The sequence below is a fragment of the Symphalangus syndactylus genome, chromosome 8 (assembly GCF_028878055.3).
Source record: "Symphalangus syndactylus isolate Jambi chromosome 8, NHGRI_mSymSyn1-v2.1_pri, whole genome shotgun sequence".
NCBI classification, from domain to species: domain Eukaryota; kingdom Metazoa; phylum Chordata; class Mammalia; order Primates; family Hylobatidae; genus Symphalangus; species Symphalangus syndactylus.
Genome location: NC_072430.2, coordinates 107,764,256 through 107,786,246, shown reverse-complemented (window position 1 = coordinate 107,786,246; position 21,991 = coordinate 107,764,256). Strand labels below are relative to the sequence as shown.

Genomic DNA, 21,991 nt, shown 5'->3' with positions numbered 1-21,991 from the left:
TGATTGGTGCATTTACAAACCTTTGGCTAGACACAGAGTGCTGTTTGGTGTGTTTACAATCCTTTAGCTAGACAGAAAAATTCTCCAAGTCTCCACCCAACCCAGAAGCCCAGCTGGCTTAACCTCTAAAGATCACGCCATTGCACTCCAGCCTGGGCAATAACAGCAAACCTCCATCTCAAAAAAAAAAAATAAAAATACAAAAATTAGCCAGGTGTGGCGGCAGTCGCCTGTAATCACAGCTACTCAGGAGGCTAAGGCAGAAGAATCGCTTGAACCCAGGAGGCAGAGGCTGCAGTGAGACGTGATCATGCCACTGCACTCCAACCTGGGCAACAGAGCAAGAGACTCTGTCTCAAAAAAAAGGAAAAAAAAATTTATTTAAAAATGATATTGTTCTTGATTTTTTCATCAGGAAATACACCATTAGTACTTTAAAGCAATTACTGGCATTGCTGGGGTTTTATTATTAAAGATTAAGTTTCCTTTCTATGAATATTATTAATGGCCTATAGTCTTTTCTTATAATTGTAAGATGGTAGAGCTTATGCTGCTCAATAAGACTGTCTCTAAACAAAGTTTAAGTGCAAAGCTTTACCAAGGAGTAAGAACCAAATGGAAATATATAAATGAATAGTAACATTTGACATTTCAAGCACTATCAAGGGTCACTGCAGCCTCCAACCCTGAGCTCAAGCAATCCTCCCACCTCAGCCTCCCAAGTAGCTGGGACACCATCATACACCTCTATATCCAGCTAATTTCTTAATTTTTGTAGAGACGGCGTGTCTCTCATCTTTTTGCCAAGGCTAGTCTCAAACTCCTGGGCTCAAGCAATCCTCCCACCTCGGCCTCCCAAAGTGCTGAGATTAGAGGTGTGAGCCACCACATACACCAAGAAATAGTGTTTTAACTAACTTGGACAAAAACTGTTACTTTTGGAAAGGCAGAAAGGGGACCTGATTAGTGGCCAAAGAGGACATGATTTAATTAACATATTTTTGTCAGAAGAGCCTATATGCAAATAACATCAAATAGTCTTAAACCAATCTCAATTAATCAGAGAGCTTTAAATCTACTTCTAAAAACATGTTTTTAAACCTCATTAATAACTCTGAAGTGCTGGGCACAGTGGCTCACACCTGTAATCTCAACACTTTGGGAGGCCCAGGCAGGAGGATGTCTTTGAGGTCAGGAGTTGGGAGCTCAGCTTGAGCAACCCCATCTCTATTTCAAAAATAAAGAAATAAATAGTCCTAGAAATTCGATCTTTAATCACTCATTTCAAATGAAGGAAAAAAAACCTGGAATATAATGCCTTGTCATTACATGCACATATGTTTGTACCACAAACTAACCTGCTAACATTAAATTTTTTTGTTTTTTGAGATGGAGTCTCGCTCTGTCGTCCAGGCTAGAGTGCAGTGCCACAATCTCAGCTAACTGCAACCTCCGCTTCCCGAGTTCATGCGATTCTCCTGCCTCAACCTTCCGAGTAGCTGGGACTACAGATGCATGCCACCACATCCAGCTAATTTTTGTATTTTTAGTAGAGACAAGGTTTCACCATGTTGGCCAGGTTGGTCTCAAACTCCTGACCTCACATGATCCACCTGCCTCAGCCTCTCCAGGTGCTTGCTTTTGGTTTTGGCCGGAGGCTCCACTTCCCAATCTGCAGGCTGTAATCCTCTATAGGAAATAAAGCTCTCCTTTTTCTTCTTCCACAGATCTCGTGGTCTTTTGTTAACGGTACAGACTGTATTATTTACACATGAATAAAATTCATAATTATGCATGCTAATACATTATAAACAAATGCATGAATGATTAAAAAACTAGAAATAATATAAATTTCATGTCAATAAATTTAAACTTCTTTTTCTCTCAAAAACAGTGAGGTGTGTGTGTGTATAGGTATTATATCAAGCCAAGCAATTTAAATTTTTTTGTCGACCTAGCCTGCTCTTCTAGATTCAGAATAAAAGGTTTTGAGGGAGATTAGCCAGGCACGGTGGCACGCACCTGTAATCCCAGCAGTAGTATTAAGGAGGCTGAGGCAAGAGGAGTGCCTGAGACCAGGAGGCAGAGGCTGCAGTGAGCTGACATTACACCACTGCACTCCAGCCTGGATGACAGAGTGAGACCTTGTCTCAAAAATAAATAAATAAATAAATAAAAGGTTTTGAGGGAGACAAGGAATCACTATTTAAGCACTATCTGCTGGCAGAAGACTTGTGGTACTACATATTGAAAGAAGCTGGCATCCCTTGGTGGCTTCCCCTATTCAACTTTGTTTCGTAGGTTCCTAACAACCTATCTCCTTGCCTTTATTCAAAGTCGTCAACAGATAAGTGGGTAAGGCCACAAAACAGCAAGGAAAACAAAAAAACGGTCCCATATTATACGCAGTTCAACTCCATTAATTCAAAATTTACAACAAAGGTTCTTCATAGAAATCAAAATGGTAACAGAACTAGACTTGGTCCATGAGTTACTTACCACTGACCTCACAGAATGGAAAGATGCTCAATAAATATTTTTGAATGACCAGGAAGGAAAAAAAATTAATAAAATAAATGGTATGCGTCATAAGTTCATTTTACTCAACGAAAATTTATTGAACACTAAGAAATGAGGACATAACAGGCAAAAAAAAATGAACATAATTCCTCTCTTCACAGAATTTTAGTTTAGCAGAGTCAGAGGTAAACTTGAGTTGACTCATCTAATTTGTTATAATAGGACTATCTCCCTTGCTTATATCTCCCAGGAAGCTGTAGATCAGTTCAGACATTTGATGAGCTTCCACTATCGAGTAAGTCCTGCACTAAGTAACTGTAAATAAACTACTTAACCCTAAAGCACCAACCATATGTGGAATATTAGTGTCAATTCTGTTGGCCATATCTACATTAAATATTCTGGACAAATAAAAAGTATTTGCCAACTTTCATTTTCCAGAGCATAAATCTATCAACTCTTCAAATTTGCAAAACTAATTTTTTTTTTTTTTTTTTTGAGATGGAGTCTTACTCTGTTGCCCAGGCTGGAGTGCACTGGTGCAATCCAGGCTCACTGTAACCTCTGCCTCCCGGGTTCAAGCAACTCTCGTGCCTCAGCCTCCCGAGGCACTACTGGTGCACACCAACAAACCCGGATAAATATTTTTGTTTGTTTTTAGTAGAGATGGGGTTTTGCCACGATGGCCAAGCTGGTCTCAAACTCCTGAGCTCAGGCAATCTGCCTGCCTCAGCCTCCCAAAGTGCTAGGATTATAGGAGTGAGCCACTGCACCTGGCCCAAAACTAATTTATTTCACTGCCCTCTGACATTTTCTAATGCTTACTAGAAAGATCTAATTCGCTCATTTAGCAAATATTTACGGAGTGCCTATTTTGTGCTGGGCACTGTTCCAGGTACTGGAAATGATTAAGAAACAAAAATCTCTGGCCGGGCGCGGTGGCTCAAGCCTGTAATCCCAGCACTTTGGGAGGCCGAGGCGGGCGGATCACGAGGTCAGGAGATCAAGACCATCCTGGCTAACACGGTGAAACCCCGTCTCTACTAAAAATACAAAAAATTAGCCGGGCATGTTGGCGGGCGCCTGTAGTCCCAGCTACTCAGGAGGCTGAGGCAGGAGAATGGCGTGAACCCGGGAGGCGGAGCTTGCAGTGAGCCGAGATCGCGCCACTGCACTCCAGCCTGGGGGACAGAGCAAGACTCCGTCTCAAAAAAAAAAAAAAAAAAAAAAAAAAAAAAAAAAAAATCTCTGCCCTCACATACCAGGGAGGGAAAACACACAAATAAATAAGAAACACTGTATGTTCAGAGAAAATATGTAGGCGTAAAAAAAAGCATGGAAAGATAAGTATAAGCAAAGGGAGAGTGAGCAAGGGGCAGGAGTATGTTATAATTTTACACAGAGTAGGCAGGAAGGGGTCATCAAGAACATGATCAGCAAAAGCTTGAAGAAAGTAAAAGAACCAATCATGCAACTATCTTGGAGTAGAGTACTCCTGGCAAAGTGCATAACAAGTACAAAGTAAAAAGGCCCTGAGGCAGAAGTATGCCTGGTATGTTCAAGAAAAGGAAGCCAAAGTGGCTGAAGTTGAGTGAACAAAGAAGGGTATAGGAGTGTAACAGGAGATGACGGCAAGGCTAGATGCTGATTGTTTGTGGCTTGCAGGCAATATTGTTTTGGTTTAGTTTGCTTTGGGGTTTTTTTTCCAGCTTTGCTGAGGTATAACTGACAAAAACTGTATATATTTAAAGTGTACAACATGATGACATGATACACATATAAACTGTAAAATGGTTATCACAATCAAGATAATCATTTCTTGATTATCTTTGGTGGGGGCGGGGAGTGGGCAACACTTAAAATCTACTCTGGCCAGGCAAATGGTAGCTCACACCTGTAATCCCAGCACTTTGGGAGGCCAAGGTGGGTGGATGGGTAGAGCCCAGGAGTTCGAGACCAGCCTGGGCAACAGGGTGAAACCCCATCACTACAAAAATTAGCCATGTGTGGTGGTACACACACATAGTCCCAGCTACTCGGAAGGCTGAGGTGGGAGGATCACTCGAGCCTGGAGAGGTGAGGCTGCAGTGAGCCGTGATCATGCCACTGTACTCCAGCCTGGGTAACAGAACAAGACGCTGTATCAAAAAAAAAAAAAAACAAAAAACTACTGACTTAGTAAATTTCAAGTATACGATATTATTAACTATAGTTACTACACAGTACATTAGACCCCCAAAACACATTCATCCTGTAACTACAAGTTTGTGCCCTGTGACTAACATCTCCCCATTTCTCCCCACCTCCCAACGGCCCCTGGCAAACACCATTCTATTATCTGCTTCATTCTATGGGTTCAACTTTTTAGATTCCTCATATAAGTGAAATCATACAGTATTTGTCTTTCTGTGCTTGGCTTATTTCACTTACCATAATGTTCTCCAGGTTCATCCATGTTGTCACAAATAGCAGGGTTTCCTTCTTTTTATGGCTGAATAATATTCTATTACATATGCAGTTGACCCTTTAACTGTGTGGGTCCAACATACAGATTATTTTCAAACAAATACAGTATTCATCCACATATACAGATGGGCAGATGACTTTTCATATACACGCATTCCACAAGGGTGACTGCAGGATTTGAGTATATGCAGATCTGGGTATACTTGGGGGTCCTAGAACCAATGCCCCATGTAGACTGAGGGAGAACTGTGCATACAGTACACATTTTCTTCATCCATTCATCCACTGACACTTAGGTTGTTTCCATATCTTAGCTACCATGAATAATGCTGAAATGAACATGGGCGTGCAGATGTCTCTTTGAGATAATGATTTCATTCCCTAGGGATATATACCCAGAAGTGGGATTGTATGTTTGTCCTGTTTTTAATTTTAGGGAGAACTGGGTTTTTTTTTTGTTTGTTTTTTTGAGACGGAGTCTTGCTCTGTTGCCCAGGCTGGAATGCAGTGGCGTGATCTCAGCTCACTGCAACCTCTGCCTCCCAGGTTAAAGCAATTCTCCTGCTTCAGCCTCTGGAGTAGATGGGAATACAGACACCTGCCAACCATGCCCAGCTAATTTTTTTATTTTTAGGAGAGACAGGGTTTCACCATATTGGCCAGGCTGGTCTTCAACTCCTGACCTCAGGTAATCTGCCTGCCTCGGCCTCCCAAAGTGCTGGGATTACAGGCATGAGCCACCGTGCCCGGCAGGAACCAGTTTTTCATAACGGCTGTCCCAATTTACATTCTCACTGCATACAAGGATTCTCTTTTCTCCACCTGCTTGCCAACACTTATCTCTCTTTTAATAGCCATCCTAACAGGTGTGAGGTGATAGCTCCTTTTTGTTCTGACTCGCATTTCCCTAATGATTAGTGATGTTGAGCACATTTTCACATACCTGTTGGACATCTGTGTGTCTTCTTTGAAAAATGTCTACTTAGGTCTTTTTAAAATCTGGTTATTTGGTTTTTTGCTATTAAGTTGTATGAATCCTTTATATATATATATATACACACATACACACACACACACACACACAGATATAAACCCCTTATCAGATAGATGTATGGTTTGCACATTTTCTCCCATTCCATAAATTGCCTTTTCATTTTGTGTCCTTTGCTGTACAGAAGCCTTTTAGTTTGATGTAGTCACTCTCATCTTTTCTTGCTTTTGTTGCCTGTGCTTTCGGTGTCATATTCATAAAAACCATTGTCAAGACCAGTATCAAGGAGCTTTTTCCCCTATGTTTTCTTCTAGGAGTGTATCAATCCATTCTTATGATCGTATGAAGGAATACCTGAGGCTGGGTAATTTATAAAGAAAAGAGGTTTAATCGGCTCTTGGTTCTGCAGGCTTTACACAAAGCACAGTGGTGAGGTGTAATCATGGCAGAAGTGGAGCCAGCATGTCACATGGTGGGGGGGCTCCCAGACTAATTTTAAACAACCAGTTCTCACATGAACCAAGCGAGAACTCACTGATCACCAAGGGGATGGTGCTACACCATTCATGAGGGATCTGCCCCCATAATTCAATCATCTCCCACCAAGACCCACCTCCAACACTGGGAATCACATTTCAACAAGAGATTTGAAGGGAACAAACATCTGACCCATATCAAAGAGTTTTAAAATTTCAGATCTTACATTTAAGTCTTTAATCCATTTCTAGCTAATTTGTGTGTGTGATACAATGATCTAATTTCATTCTTTTGCATGTGGATATAGTTTTCCCAGTACCATTTACTGAATTATCCTTTCCCCATTGTGTACCTGGTGCCTTTATCAAAGCTGAGTTGACTGCACAGATGTGGGTACATTTCCGGGCTCTATCCCGTTCCATTAGTCTACATGTCTTTTATGCCAGTAACACACTGTTTTGATTACTGTAGCTTTTTTTGAGACAGAGTCTCGCTCTGTTGCCCAGGACAGAGTGCAGTGGCATGATCTCAGCTCACTGCAACCTCCACTTCCTGGGTTCAAGTGATTCTCCCAACTCAGCCTCCTGAGTAGCTGGGACTACAGGCGTGTGCCACCATGCCCAGCTAATTTTTATATTTTTAGTAGAGATGAGGTTTCTCCATGCTGGCCAGGCTGGTCTTGAACTCCTGACAGGTGATCTGGCTGCCTCGGCCTCCCAAAGTACTGGGATAACAGGCATGAACCACCATGCCAGGCCTATAGCTTTGTAATATAGTTTGAAATCAGGAAGTATGATACCTCCAACTTTGTTCTTACTCAAATCTGCTTTGGCTATTCAAAGTATTTTGTGGTTTCCTATGACTTTTAGGGTCTTTCTATTTTTGTGAAAAATACCATTGGAATATTGATAGAGATTGCATTAAATCTGTAGATGGCTTTGTGTAGTATGGACATTTTAACAATATCAAATCTTCCAATTCATGAGCACGGGATATCTTTCCATTTATTTGCATCTTCTTCAATTACTTTCAAAAACGTCTTATAGTTTTTAGTGTACAGATCTTTCACCTCCTTGGTTAAATTTATTCCTAAGTATTCTATTCTTTCTGCTGCTATTACAAATGGAAATGTTTTCTTAATTTCTTTTTCAGATCGTTTGTAGTTAATATGTAGAAACACACAGATTTTTGTATGTTGATCTTGTCTCCTACAACTTTACTAAATTTGTTAATTAATTCTAACAGTCTTTTGGTGGAGTCTTTAGGGTTTTGTATACATAAGGGATCATGTCATTTGCAGAGACAATTTAACTTCTTCCAATTTTGATGCCTTTTATTTATTTTTCTCTCCTAACTGGATGGCTAGGACTTCTAGTACTTTGCAGTACTTGATTAAATAGAACTAGTGATATTGGGCACCACTGTCTTATTCCTGATCTCAGAGGAAAAGGTTTCAACTTTTCATGGCTGAGTATGATGTTAGTTGTGGGCTTGTCATATATGGCCTTTGAGACAACACTAACAACAGAATAGCTAAAATTTTAAAACCTGACAAAACCAAATGCTGACAAAGATGAAGAACAACTGGATCTTTGCTGGTGGGAATGCAAAACGGTACATCGTTTTTGGAAAAAAGTTTGGCAATTTGTATAAAACTAAACGTACATTTACCATATGGTAATAATCCCACTATTAGATATTTATTGTCAAGACAAAGAGAAGGCAATGTGATAGACCTGCCCAAGTGCTTGTTAGGTTCAGAAAGCCTACCATTTACATGGAGAGCAGAAGGAATAGTAGTAAAAGATACAGCCCTTGTGCAGAGCAATACCAAAACAAAAGGAGCCAGGTAACTACAACATAGATAGGACACTCTGTTGCGGAGGAGCCAATGCCATGCTGCAACTACAGTCTTATGGCCTGCAGCTACTACCTAAAAGGGTACAACAGAGAGCCTCATCTCATCGGAACCAGGAGGTAATGAGGCACTGTTATCATGTACAGCCTCCTCAGCAGATGAAGAGATTGAGAAAGGGCTTCACATAAGATCCTCGCAAACTTCCCATAATCTCATATTCCAAGAGGATCACAAAGCGCTCAGCCAAGATTCAGATCAGACGCAGTTCAAGCGCTGGCCTATGCAGCCTATGTGGATATATCCACTGTCACCAGGGTACAATAGTGGATCTGTTCCCTTAAATTTACCCAAAAGAGTGAAGACTTAGGTTGCACCAACACCTGTATACAAATGTTTATAGCCGTATTCACCACTGCCTAAAACTAGAAACAATCCAGAAATCCATCAGTTGGTGAACGGATGAACAAATTATGATTCTTTCAAACTCTAGAATATAACTCAGTAATAAGAAGGAATAAAGTACTGACAAAACACAATAACACTGGTGATTTTCAAATGTATTAGGACTTCTAGTACCAAGAAGTCAAACGCAAAAGGCTACACACTATATAATGCCCTTTATATGGCATTCTGGAAAAGGCAAAAACTAGAGGGACAGAAAATATATCAGTGTTTACCAAAGGCTAGTAGTGGAGGGACAGGACTGACTACAGAGGGTACAAGGAAAATTTTACATTGTGGTGGTTACATGACTATGTAAGTTTATTGTAATTCATAAATCTTTACACCTAAAAAGGGTGACTTGTACCATATATGTATTAAACCTCAATAAACCTGACTTTAAAAATCAAATGAGAAAAAATTCGTGTTGTAAATGATTCAAAACAAAGCCGTTACACCATCCAAATTTTCTACAAAGTATATTACTTGTTTAAGAAGAAAAAAGCAAAACTATGTTCCTTGCATGAACTATACAAATATGAAAAGTACTGCAAAACTTTACAGAACATAAATGTCACCAAAAAATCAAATAGGAAAAAACTTGCAAGGTAAATTTACAGGTAAGTATATCCTACTTGTAAAATAATTCAAGGCAGGCATGGCAGCTGACAGCTGTAATCCCAGCACTTTGGGAAGCCAAGGCAGGAGAATTGCTTGAGCCCAGGTGTTCCAAGACCAGCCTGAGCAACATAGTGAGATCCCATTTCTAACAACAACAACAAAAAAAATTAGCTGGGCATGGTGGCACAAGCCTGTAGTCCCAGCTACTTTGGGAGCTGAAGTATGAAGACTGAACTTGGGAGTGCAAGCTGCAGTGACGCATAATCGTGCTACTACACTCCAGCCTGAGTGACAGAGTGAGACCCTGTCTCAAAAAAATAAATAAATAAAATAAAATAAAGTAATAAAATAAAAATAATTCAGCATAGGCTCTTGCATATTCAAGTCTGTATTTCTTATATTCAGCAACTATTTAATGAGTGGCTGCTATATGTAGAACATCCTACAGCTAATGGGAAAATATAGAAATGTTTAAGAAATTACTCCATCTTCTAGGAGCTTCGTATCTGGAAGGAAACACAAAGTAAATGAAAAATCCAAAATAGAATGTGTCGCCCTACACGCTACTTCATGAATCCAATCTATTAACCAACCCCATAAAAATTCAACCATAAGCTATCAAAAGTCTACAACTAGGCCAGGCACGGTGGCTTACGCTGTAATCCCAGTACTTTGGGAGGCCGAGAGGGGCGGATCACCTAAGGTCAGGAGTTCGAGACCAGCCTGGCCAATATGGTGAAACCCCGTCTCTACTAAAAATACAAAAATTAGCCAGGTGTGGTGGCGTGCACCTGTAATCCCAGCTACTCGGGAAGCTGAGACAAGAGAATTGCTTGAACCCAGGAGGTAGAGGTTGCAGTAAGCCGAGATCGCACCACTGTACTCCAGCCTGGGCAACAGAGACTCTGTCTCAAAAAAAAAAAAAAAAATCTACAACTAGCCTAATGTAACTTTCAGAATATTCACAAGGTAGAGTCAAATGGTGTCTAGATTGGCTTTGTCTTCTCTATTGTTTTTTTTTCCCAGAATCTCTGCACAGTGAGTAGGGTGCTGCAAAATGGATTTGGGGTGGATGTAAGCAAATCACAGCATATTCATCCACCAAATATATTTCATCCACCAAAAGATTACCTTACACACACTGAAACTGCATACTATTAAATTCCCTGCATTTTAAAAGAAAAAGTAATACCAAAAGCACCTCATGCTCAAAAAATCTCTACTGCATATTTTACATATAAGTAAATCAATTTGGTTTATATATTATTCTCTGGGTGAGAAAAGATGACTCTAAATAAAGTAAACCTATCATACATTCTCACATTACCCACACCAAGGTAAGAAGAAAAAGTAAATGAGGCTGGACACGATGGCTCACACCTGTAATCCCAGCACTGTGTAAGGCCAAGGCAGGTGGATCACTTGAGGTCAGGAATTCGAGACCAGCCTGGCCAACATGGAGAAACCCTGTCTCTGATAAAAATACAAAAATTAGCTGGGTATGCTGACACGCGCCTGTAGTCCCAGCTACTCAGGAGGCTGAGGCAGGAGAATTGCTTGAACCCAGGAGCCGGAGGTTGTAGTGAGCCGAGATCACGCCACTGCACTCTAAACTGGGCGAAGGAGTGAGACTCCATCTCAAAAAAAAAAAAAAAAAAAAAAAAAAAGAAAGAAAAAAGAAAAAGTAAATGAACAGTTTATTAATTAATTATTTTGGTAAAGAACAATTTTGAACCAGGAAGCTCTTCAAGGAAGGGCGAAATGAGGTGAGACTGGATTTCTTGGATCAATAACAGAAATTATGAGGTCACTTAAGTTCCTTGGACAAGAAGGTGTAGGAAGTGTACAAATGACAAAATGTTTAAAAGAGCAAGGGGCTCAAATATAAATTAGCCTGTTTTTGCAATCCTGTCAAAGGTCTTGAGGATGACTGATTTGTCACTGAAAATCTATTCACCAAATGTCTCTGCTGAGGGTTAGGGACTAATTTCTTGAGGAATGGTAAGCCTTGATCAATTTCAAACGAGTTGAGTCATCTTAATCTATGGGGAATTCAGTCTCTCAAATTCTACTCAGTCTCCTTACTCTCAACTGACCTCTGTCTCCTTCATTCTAGGTATTTTAAGATTCTCCCACTTGCAAGAACATACAGAACTCGACCTATAAATATAACCAACCTCCTCCCAATATACTATAAGACATCCATTTAAAAAGAAAGTCAAGCCCAGCATCCTTAAAAGTTTCTTTTAAAGGTATAGAATATAGAACATAAACCCATTTCTACAAAAATATTGATATATAGTTGTGCATACAAAAAAGATTTAAAAGTATGAGTACCAGATATATATTCAAGATGATCGGGCAATTTTCTATTTCTTTCATAATACCTACTTGTATTTTCTAATAATTTTTCAACAATAAGTATGTATTCTAATGATTTTTATTAAATAAAAATTTTAAATCTTTATATCATTTTAGTAATTACTTTTTATGAAATTGACTGATAATATCCCCTTGTAAACCTCTCATGAAGGTTTTAGTGAACTCTGGGAGTATCCACGTTGATTAAGAGAAGAAAAGGAAAGCTACTAATATGTCTCCTATTGTTCAAAAATATTTCAGGTAAAAATTTAAGGTAAATTCTTAATTTCTTCTCTTTTGAGTAAATCCATATTATGGGATCATTCTACTCTTAATCCAAACAATAAGATTTTACTATGCATCTATGTGAACTGTCACTCACAAAAATCAGTAACTTTTATCTAACAAAAAGAAAAATGTACATATCAATAAGTTGGCTTTTCAGATTTCAGGAGAGTAACAAATACAGAGTTATGTTGGCCGGGCGCGGTGGCTCAAGCCTGTAATCCCCGCACTTTGGGAGACCGAGGCGGGCAGATCACGAGGTCAGGAGATCGAGACCATCCTGGCTAACACAGTGAAACCCCATCTCTACTAAAAGTACAAAAAATTAGCCGGGCGTGTTGGCGGGCGCCTGTAGTCCCAGCTACTTGGGAGGCTGAGGCAGGAGAATGGCGTGAACCCGGGAGGCAGAGCTTGCAGTGAGCCGAGATCGCGCCACTGCACTCCAGCCTGGGGGACAGAGCAAGACTCCGTCTCAAAAAAATAAAATAAAATAATAAAAAAACAAATAGGGAGTTATTTCATCTACCTAAACATTAAGGCAACTACACTGTAATAAAAATTCTTCTATTTGTAAAAACGTAGATTCCAAGTTAACCAAAACATTTTTAATTCCTGGACACCTTCAAACATATTAGGCATTATATGTGTAATTTTTGTTTTTTTTGAGACACAGTCTTGCTCTGTCGCCCAAGCTGGAGTGCAATGGCATGATCTTGGCTCACTGCAACCTCCGCTTCCCAGGTTCAAGTGATTCTCTCACCTCAGCCTCCCAAGTAGCTGGGACTATAGGCACACGCCACCATACCCAGCTAATTTTTGTATTTTTAGTAGAGACATGGTTTCACCATGCTGGCCAGGATGGTCTCAATCTCCTGATCTCGTGATGTGCCTGCCTCGGCCTCCCCAAATGCTGGGATTACAGGCGTGGGCCACCGCACCCGGCCTAGATGTGTATATTAATAAATGAAGAAAAGACACACGGGTCTTACATGTATCTCAAAAAAAAAAAGTCTCTACCAACTACTAAATCCTTTGTATAGGCAAGAAATAAAATCAATCTGATAAATATCAGCAAACTGTAGTTATACCTGTTTATCATATTTTAGAAAAAAATATTTTGACTATCCCATTTTCTAGAGGTTAGAATAACGAAACTATCTAAATTTTTATTAAAAATGACTCTTAGGGGGCCAGGCGCAGTGGCTCACACCTGTAATCCTAGCACTTTGGGAGGCCGAGGTGGGTGGGTCATCTGGGGTCAGGAGTTTGAGACCAGCCTGGCCAACATGACAAAACCCCATCTCTACCAAAAATACAAAAATTAGCTGGACGTGTTGGCACACACCTGTAATCCCAGCTACTCGGGAGGCTGAGGCAGGAGAATTACTTGAATCCGGGGGGCGAAGGTTGCAGTGAGCTGAGGTCGCACCACTGCACTCCAGCCTGGGCAATAAGTGCAAAACTCCATCTCAAAAAAAAAAAAAAAAAAAAAAATTTTTTTTTTAGGCCAGGCATGGTGACTCATGCCTATAATCCCAGCATTTTGGGAGGCTGAGATGGGTCGATCACCTGAGATCAGGAGTTCATGACCAGCCTGGCCAACATGGTGAAATCCCATCTCTACTAAAAATACAAAAATTATACAGGTGTGGTGGCGTGTGCCTGTAATCCCAGATATTCAGGAGGCTGAGGCACGAGGATCACTTGATCCCTGGAGGCAGAGGTTGCAGTGAGCCAAAGTCGTGCCATTACACTCCAGCCTGGGCAACAAGAGCGAAACTCCATCTCAAAAAAAAAACAAAACAAAAAAACATTTTTAAACATCTTTTTGGAGACAGAGTCTCACTCTGTCATCCAGGCTGGAGTGCAGTGGTGGGATCATGGCTCACTGCAGCCTCCGCCTCCCAGGCTCAGGTGATCCTCCCATCTCAGCCTCCTGAGTATGTGGGACTACAAGTATGCTACCAGGCCTGGCTAGTTTTTTTTTTTTTTTTTGTAGAGAAGGGGTTTTGCCATGTTCCCAGGCTGGTCTCGAACTCCTGGGCTTAAGCCATCAACTGGCCTTGGCCTCCTAACGTGCTGGGATTACAGGCATGAGCCACTGCTCCTGACCTTAATTTCTAACATTAACTGCATGAGTAACCTAGAAAACAGCTATTTACAACCCTGCTCTACTTGTAGATTTTGTGTGTGTGTGTATGTGTGTATGTGTGTGTGTCTGTATGTGTATTTCAATACAGGAATTATCTGATCACTCCTAATGCTGATTGTATTTCTGAAAGGTCCTTTTTTTTTTTTTTTTTTTTTTTTGAGTCAGAGTCTCGCTCTGTCGCCCAGGCTGGAGTGCAGTGGCGCAATCTTGGCTCACGGCAACCTCCGCCTCCTGGGTTCACGCCATTCTCCTACCTCAGCCTCCTAAGTAGCTGGGACTACAGGCACCCGCCACCACGACTGGCTAATTTTTTTTTTTTTTTTTTTTTTTTTAAGTAGAGACAGGGTTTCATCGTGTTAGCCAGGATGGTCTCGATCTCCTGACCTCGTGATCCGCCCACCTTGGCCTCCCAAAGTGCTGGGATTACAGGCATGAGCCACCGTGCCCGGCCTCTGAAGGGTACTTTCCTAAGACACAAACAATTTAAACAGACTACAATTATTTTCAGGACAGCACAATTATTTCCCTTCCTTGGCTCAATTTTCATATAATCCACATTTAGAATGTTATTTACCTTAAATGTTTTGATGTTCCTAGGCATAAAACCACTTACTTAAGAACACAGGCCAGGCACGATGGCTCATCCCTGTAATCCCAGCATTTTGGGAGGTCAAGGCAGGCAGATCACCCGAGGTCAGGAATTCGAGATCAGCCTGGCCAACATGGTGAAACCCTGTCTCTGCTAAAACTACAAAAATTAGCCGGGTGTGGTGGTGCGTGCCTGTAATCCCAGCTACTCGGGAGGCTGAGGCAGGAGAATCGCTTGAACCCAGGAGGCAGAGGTTGCAGTGAGCAGATACCACGCCACTGCACTCCAGCCTGGGCGACAGAGTGAGACTGCGTCTCAAAAAAAAAAAAAAAAAAAGAACACTGAGCAAAAACACTTATTACATATGATAAACAGATTTTTTTTCTACTTTATAGGCAAAAATTACATTTCCACACAATAAAATGAGTGTTGGGTTAGTTAACTCGAGCTAGTGGCTAAGACATGATGCTATTATAAGGCTAAATTGGCCAGGTGCGGTGGCTCACACCTGTAATCCCAACACTTTGGGAGGCTGAGGCAGGTTGATCATCTGAGGCCAGGAGTTCCAGACCAGCCTGGCTAAAATGGGGAAATCCCATCTCTACTAAAAATACAAAAATTAGCCAGGCATGGTGGTACACGCCTGTAGTCCCAGCTACTCGGGAGGCTGAGGCAGAAGAATCGCTTGAACCCAAGAGGCAGAGGTTGCAGTGAGCAGAGATCAAGATCGTGCCACTACACTCCAGCCTGGGCGACAGAGCGAGACTCTGTCTCAGGAAAAAAAAAAAAAAAGGCTAAATTGACCATTTGATCACTGATCCTGTGAATTAACTTTCATCTACTGTGGGGTCCGGGGAGCATCAAAACCCCTGCTGGTCACGGTCTAGGCAGCATCAAAACCCCTGCTGGTCAGCCAAATGTACAGCTGGATCAGCACAAATCCACTATCACCACGTCTATTTATCAACTTTCCCAACAAATCATGTAAGAGCTATCATCCTGACAGAGTGTACCAATTATATACCCAAGGCATCCTAAAATAAATGATAATCAAAAAAGAAAAAGTGTAAAATACACTTCAGATGCTAAATTGAAGAAATAAACTATTTTAAAATATAAGTTCATTTCTATTAAATTAATATTAATCAGTATTTATGCTTTAAATTTTAAAATGTTACCACACTAAATTTTGAGTCCCATTGCTAAAATAGAGACTGATAGTAGTAATATTTTTCTCTTTTCAACCGGAGGAAATGTATAAAATATTTTAAAAGACAACTGCTGCTTCCTTTAACCTTTCAGCTTTAATAATCCTTATCCTTTTACCTTTATATAGCAATTATAACTTAAGAGGAACTTGTACCTTCAAATTACAATAAAAAATCATCTTGCAAAAGAGAGAGAAATCTGTTTATTTTTTCTTACTGGTAATAACTGCAATCCACTTTTCCACCCTCAGTTTCTCTTCTGACCTGCAACTCTTTCCCCATAATATGCTGCACAAGGCAATGGAATTACCACTTCATTCCTTTAGGTTTTGCCTCTACTAGAGATTGTGAATTCCCTCAGAACAGCATTGCTTCCTCCAGTCCTCCTTGGTACCAGCAGTGCACTAGAGAGTGTAAATTAACTACATGATATTAATTTCCTCCAAGATCAGCCTCTCCTACTAGGTATGTACCATCCACCCCTCACACAGTTCTAGGCCATAAAAGACCTTCAATTTTAGCGAAAAATTGAGAAACTGAACCTTTTTTTTTTTTTTTTTTGAGATGTAGTCTCACTCTTATCGCCCAGGCCTGAACTTCTGAATCTTTTCTACCCCACTTGTATCAGCAAAGTACCTTACAAGTGGACATTTGTAATTTTTTGTATTAATCTTGCCTACATTCCTTTCCTAGTAGCCATACTCGACTGCCTCTTTCGAGGGAACAGGTTTATACAGTGGTTCATTCTCAAATACAAATGTTGTCTACAAGGTAATAGTATGTCTAATGAAACGAAATCTCACTTCCGTGATCAACCATGTGGCCATTACAAAATTTACGAACCTATAAAATTGTAACACCTGTTTTTTAAAATTTACACTAAGACATGAAAATGCTTTCCTATATAGCTAATGTTAAGAAAGGTGCCTCACGCCTATAATCGCAGCACTTTGGGAGGCCGAGGTGGGTGGATGACTTGAGGTCAGGAGTTCGAAACCAGTCTGGCCAACATGGTGAAACCCCATCTTTACTAAAAATACAAAAATTAGCCGGCTGTGGTGGCGGGCGCCTGTAGTCCCAGCTACTCGGGAAGCTGAACCATGAGAATTGCTCAAACCCAGGAGGCCGAGGTTTCAGTGAGCCGAGATCGCGCCACTGCACTCCAACCTGGACTACAGATCGAGGTTGTCTCTCAAAAAGAAAAGAAAAAAGAAGGATCCCTGGAGAGATGGTGGTGGGAGCAAGAAAAAAGGAAAAAAAAAAAAAAAAAAAGGACTGTGAAGAAACAGTTTAACATATTGCTTCCATTTCCATCTTTATCCCAAGAGAATTTAAATGGGAAAGAAAAAAAATGGAGGCAGAACCCATAATTCAAAATAACCATAAAAAAAAAGAAAAAGATTTTGGATTTTGCACTGTGCATTTTAACCTGCTATCCTTTCAAGTAATTTTTAAAGAAAGATTTTTTTTAATCCACAGAATATTTTGCTTCATCCAGGAGCAGCTGGATCTCATATCATCCAGTATCCCCCGCCTCCACACACACACGCCGCTACCACTATCAGCCCCTGTGCCAAACGATCCATCACGGTAAAAAAAAAAAAAAAAAAAAAAAATTAAACCAGGAGGTTCATCTTCCCAATTCTCTCTAAGAAACTGTCATAGTCCGTCCTCCTCCCACCCCCAGGAAAATTGCCTATTCTAAAGGAACTAGGAGGGAGGGGGGAATCAGCTCATCATCCTTCTCCATAGGGAGAAAAAAGGCATTAACTTCCAACAAGAGACTGCTGCTCTTCTACCGTATCCCCTTTAGAACATAAAATATTAAGGAAGGGTTTCTGAAGCATTCACAGGAACAGAAAACTGAAGCCTGAAGCACTTCACTTTGCAGCAAGATAGCCACTTAAAAATCGTCCAGAATTTGGGGGATGGAGGTAAACCGTCAATACCCGCGACACCCCTACCCTAAGGTGCGGAGCAGGATTCTGTCAAACAGAAAATGCCACTCTCCGCCCCCTCCGCCATCCGGAATGCTGACCCGCGCGGAGTGCGGGGGCGGCCGAGGGCGGGAGCGGCGAGGAGGCGGGACGCGACACACGCACCACGCCGAGAACTGCTTCACCGCTTTTTAAAAGGTTTTAAAAATACAGTTTCTCCAGCCGAGAATTCCCACCCATTCACCAGCCCCAGCCCTCACCCAGCTCCCCACCCCCATCGGGGGCTCCGCCGGGCCGTGTCCCCGAGGCGCGCAGCCCCCGACGCGGGGGTCCCCCTACGCGCCCCTCACCGCCCCGAGGCCCGACGCGCCCCAGCGGGGGATGCTTCGCACCTGGATATAGTTGTTCTCGCAGTAATCGGCCACCCGTTCCAGATTTGTGTAGCTGTCGAAGAGGGCCCGGCGGCCCCCCGGGATTTCCTCTTCCAGCAGCATCTGCAGCTCCGCCATCTTCACATCCTCCTCCTCCTCCTCCTCATACAGGTCGCAGAGGGAGCGGCGGACGCAGCGCCAGGGAACCCAGGACCGGGAGAGGAGGAGCGGCGGTGACGGCGGCGGTAACTCGTGAGGAGCGAGAAACAGCCCCAGCGCGCGACAGGGGAGGGGGCGACGGGGGCGGGGCGCGAGCCGACGGACTGCGAGGACGGTCACCGCTGCGACGGACGGCTGGGCGCGCGCACGCGCGCTCCACTCCCTCCGCCCCCGGGAGCCCGAAAAAGATTCCCACCCTCGCCCGCGCCACTGGCCCCTCCCCCACTTCCGGCGTCTCCTAGCGACGGCCGGGGTAGGGGCCGGGATGCGTGCGGGAGTTGGTGGCGCAGTTAACCCTTCCGCCGCCCGCTTGCCCCTGGAGCGGCTGGAGAAGCCCCCACCTCCCGGCGGCCTTTGTTAGCCCGGCGGGAACACACCACCCTGCTCTGCTGGCTTCCCGCCGGCTCCCTCCGGGACTCATCTCGGCTCTGTCCCCATGGAGGTCATCGGCCTGGGGAACTTCTCGAGGCTTTTCTCCCTCTGCTGCTGACAGGAGGCCGAAGGAGGGCACAGCCTCCACTCTTGGGACCCTCCTCTGTGAAAGATCACACCTCAGCAGGGCAGGAATAAAACAAACTTTCACGCAGCTTTCAATGCCACCTGACTTCATTTTTCTCAAATTTGACCTCATCCTCTTTGTTGCAGTGAATTGCAGTTTCCTGACCCCAGCTTTCCTGCGCTCCTGCCTCTTTGCACTTCCCTACTAACGGCGTTCTCCCCTGCCGGGTTAGCCCCTTTCTCTTCTGGTTTGCGGTGCCGTGGGCCTCAGCTTTTTATGTTTGCCATTTCTACGATTCGCTTCCTCACTCACAACCTTTTCTGTCATTTCTGTAATGCTATCAACTTCGCTGTCCTTTTTCCTATTCATGGATTCAGTATTTAAAATTTTGAAAACGATTTTGCTTGTAGTAATTGCCTTCTTCACAGGGCTGTTACATAGGTAAAATCAACGTTTATTGTGGAAACACCTTGAAAAAACATTAAGTGCTACAAAAATTCAAGGCAGATAATTTTGCTCTTGCCGAGTTGTAATTCTGCTTTTATTCTCCAGATCCTGTGTCTTGTTTTCCTAAATCCGACTACCCCACACAATGTAATCTGGAAAAACTAAAACTCCTGACCATTGCTGAGATATGAAGCCATGACCGTTATTTGTGCTGTGGAAAATCAAAGTTGACTCCAGGCAGTACCATCTTAGACTTGTGTAGTTAGAATAAGATCCATTGTTTCAACACTGTTCTTAATCAGGTGATCTCTTGGCCCTCCTACAGTGAATTTTTTTCATTAAGATAATGAGGAAACTTACACTTTCAAAAAAAATCACTTCAGGCCGGGCGCGCGCGGTGGTTCACGCCTGTAATCCCAGCACTTTGGGAGGCCGAGGCGGGCGGATCACGAGGTCAGGAGATCAAGACCATCCTTGCTAACACAGTGAAACCCCGTCTCTACTAAACATACAAAAAAAAATTAGTTGGGCATGGTGGCGGGCGCCTGTAGTCCCAGCTACTCGGGAGGCTGAGGCAGGAGAATGGCGTGAACCTGGGAGGCGGAGCTTGCAGTGAGCAGAGATCGCGCCACTGCACTCCAGCCTGGGCGACAGAGCGAGACTCCGTCTCAAAAAAAAAAAAAAAATCACTTTAATACCATATCATTACAAATTTCCGGAGCAAACCGTAATGTTATATTGGCTCCATGATACATATATTAGCAGAATGTATGAGTTTTCACTGTGGAACCTAAATTAAAGGATATTGAAAATGTTGGTCTAGTCCAACTAGTTTTATTCTTAAGCACTTTAACCATCTTCTGTAGTAGTGGTTCTCAAACTTAAGTGTGAGGAGCTTGTTAAAAATGAAAGCTGCAGGGTCACGCACACTAAGATTCATTAGTTTGAGAGCATGAGTGATGGAAAGGAGTAGTTACTTAAATGACACATCAACTTGCTTCAATGAATAAGACATGAATAATCAAGTGAATAAAACAAATGTTAGATGAAGCAAACTTTTCTTTCAGACTAAACTTCAATAGATCAAAAAATAATGTTGAACTTGAAGAAGCCTATCAGGTGAGTTAAATGGTAGACAGACTCTTCCCCCATCATTACTTATTCCCACCCAGCATTTTTTCAACTACTGCTTAGCAATTAGCCCAATAAACAAATTTCTCTCTGGGATGTTTCATCATTCTAGAAATTACCTAGAAAAGATTCTAGTATTTTCTCTAATTAGTGACAATCTCTTTGGGCCTAGTTTCCTTATCAAGAAATCAAAGGGTGAGGCCAGGCACGGCGGCTCTCGCCTGTAATTCCAGCATTTTGGGAGGCCGACACAGGTGGATCAGTTGAGGTCAGGAGTTCGAGACCAGCCTGGCCAACATGGTGAAACCCCGTCTCTATTAAAAATACAAAAATTAGCTGGGCGTGGAAGCGGATGCCTGTAATCCCAGCTACTCAGAAGGCTGAGGCTGGAGAATCGCTTGAACCAGGGTGGCGTAGGTTGCAGTGAGCCAAGATCACGCCACTGCACTCCAACCTGGGCAACAGAGGGAGGCTCTGTCTCGAAAAAGAAAGAGAAATCAAAGGGTGAAACTCAGGTCAGGAATTCTGAAACTTGAGTGTGGACTGGAATCACCTGGAGGGCTTTCTAAACCAGATTGCTGGACCACACCTCCAGAGTTCTTTATTCAGTTGGTCCGGCCCAATTTATTAATGTATGTTTAACAAGTTCCCAGGTGTTGCCTATGAAACGGCCCTTCTGGCTCAAAAAGTCTATGATTCCAATTTCTGGCAGCTGGGAAACTCCATCTAGAGAGGTGATTTGTACACAGCAGAATCTAAGATGCAAGAACATAAACAAACCCTTTGCTGCCACCAAGATTGATTAAGCAAAAAAGGGTAACTACAAAATCTGTAAAAGAGTATATAGTTATTAGGTTCAAGGATGAGATTGTGTACCTCATGAAAATCTTCCACTACTTCTCCATAGTTATTTAAGCTGATGAAGGTAATTGAAATCTGTTCATTTTTACAATTTTTCAGGTGAACTGGTATGATAAAAGTGCATTTTCAAGCCCTTAGAGAGTTACAATTATAATAAAAGTACACACTTCACATGAACTTCTTATAAACATAAATAAGCAAACTCATTGCTCTAAGAACCCATATTTAAGAGCTTTAGTACAAGAAGATTTTCAAAATTATAGAAATCTAATATACCCATGTATGAGGTTGTGAAGTTATAACCTATCTTAAAAAAATCTCTTTCTTAAATTTATTCCAGTGTTTTAAAAATTATTAGCCCCTTCTAAGTCACATGTAACAGAAGCACATCTTACCTTTAAAAACTGTAACTTCTAGCAGGACAGGGTGGCTCGTGCCTGGAGTCCTACCTACTCAGGAGACTGAGACAGGAGGATCATCACTTCAGCCCTGGAGTTTGAGACCAGTATGGGGCAACATAGACCTTTGTCTCTGAAAAAAAAATTTAAAATGCATAA

The 21,991-nt window shown here is 42.1% G+C and overlaps 1 protein-coding gene and 1 long non-coding RNA gene across 51 annotated transcripts in view; one reads left to right on the top strand and one right to left on the bottom strand.

The window, feature by feature from the left end:
• ABI2 (abl interactor 2) overlaps positions 1 to 18,663 on the bottom strand; it is a 181,992-nt gene extending 163,329 nt beyond the window's left edge. For 48 of the 50 annotated variants that reach the window (XM_063644917.1, XM_055290266.2, XM_055290276.2 and 45 more), the window contains exon 1: positions 18,299 to 18,455. In XM_063644917.1, coding sequence (XP_063500987.1) covers positions 18,299 to 18,415 — 117 coding nt within the window. In that variant the 5' untranslated portion in view covers positions 18,416 to 18,455. Of the gene's footprint in view, positions 1 to 18,298 lie in introns of all 50 variants that reach the window. The other 2 variants (XM_055290298.2, XM_055290307.2) reach the window with 2 other exon arrangements.
• LOC129488315 (uncharacterized) lies at positions 17,975 to 19,082 on the top strand. The gene is made up of 2 exons (XR_008659635.1): positions 17,975 to 18,104; positions 18,449 to 19,082. It is a non-coding gene; the product is annotated as an uncharacterized lncRNA (long non-coding RNA).
• The last annotated feature ends 2,909 nt before the right edge of the window (positions 19,083 to 21,991 follow it).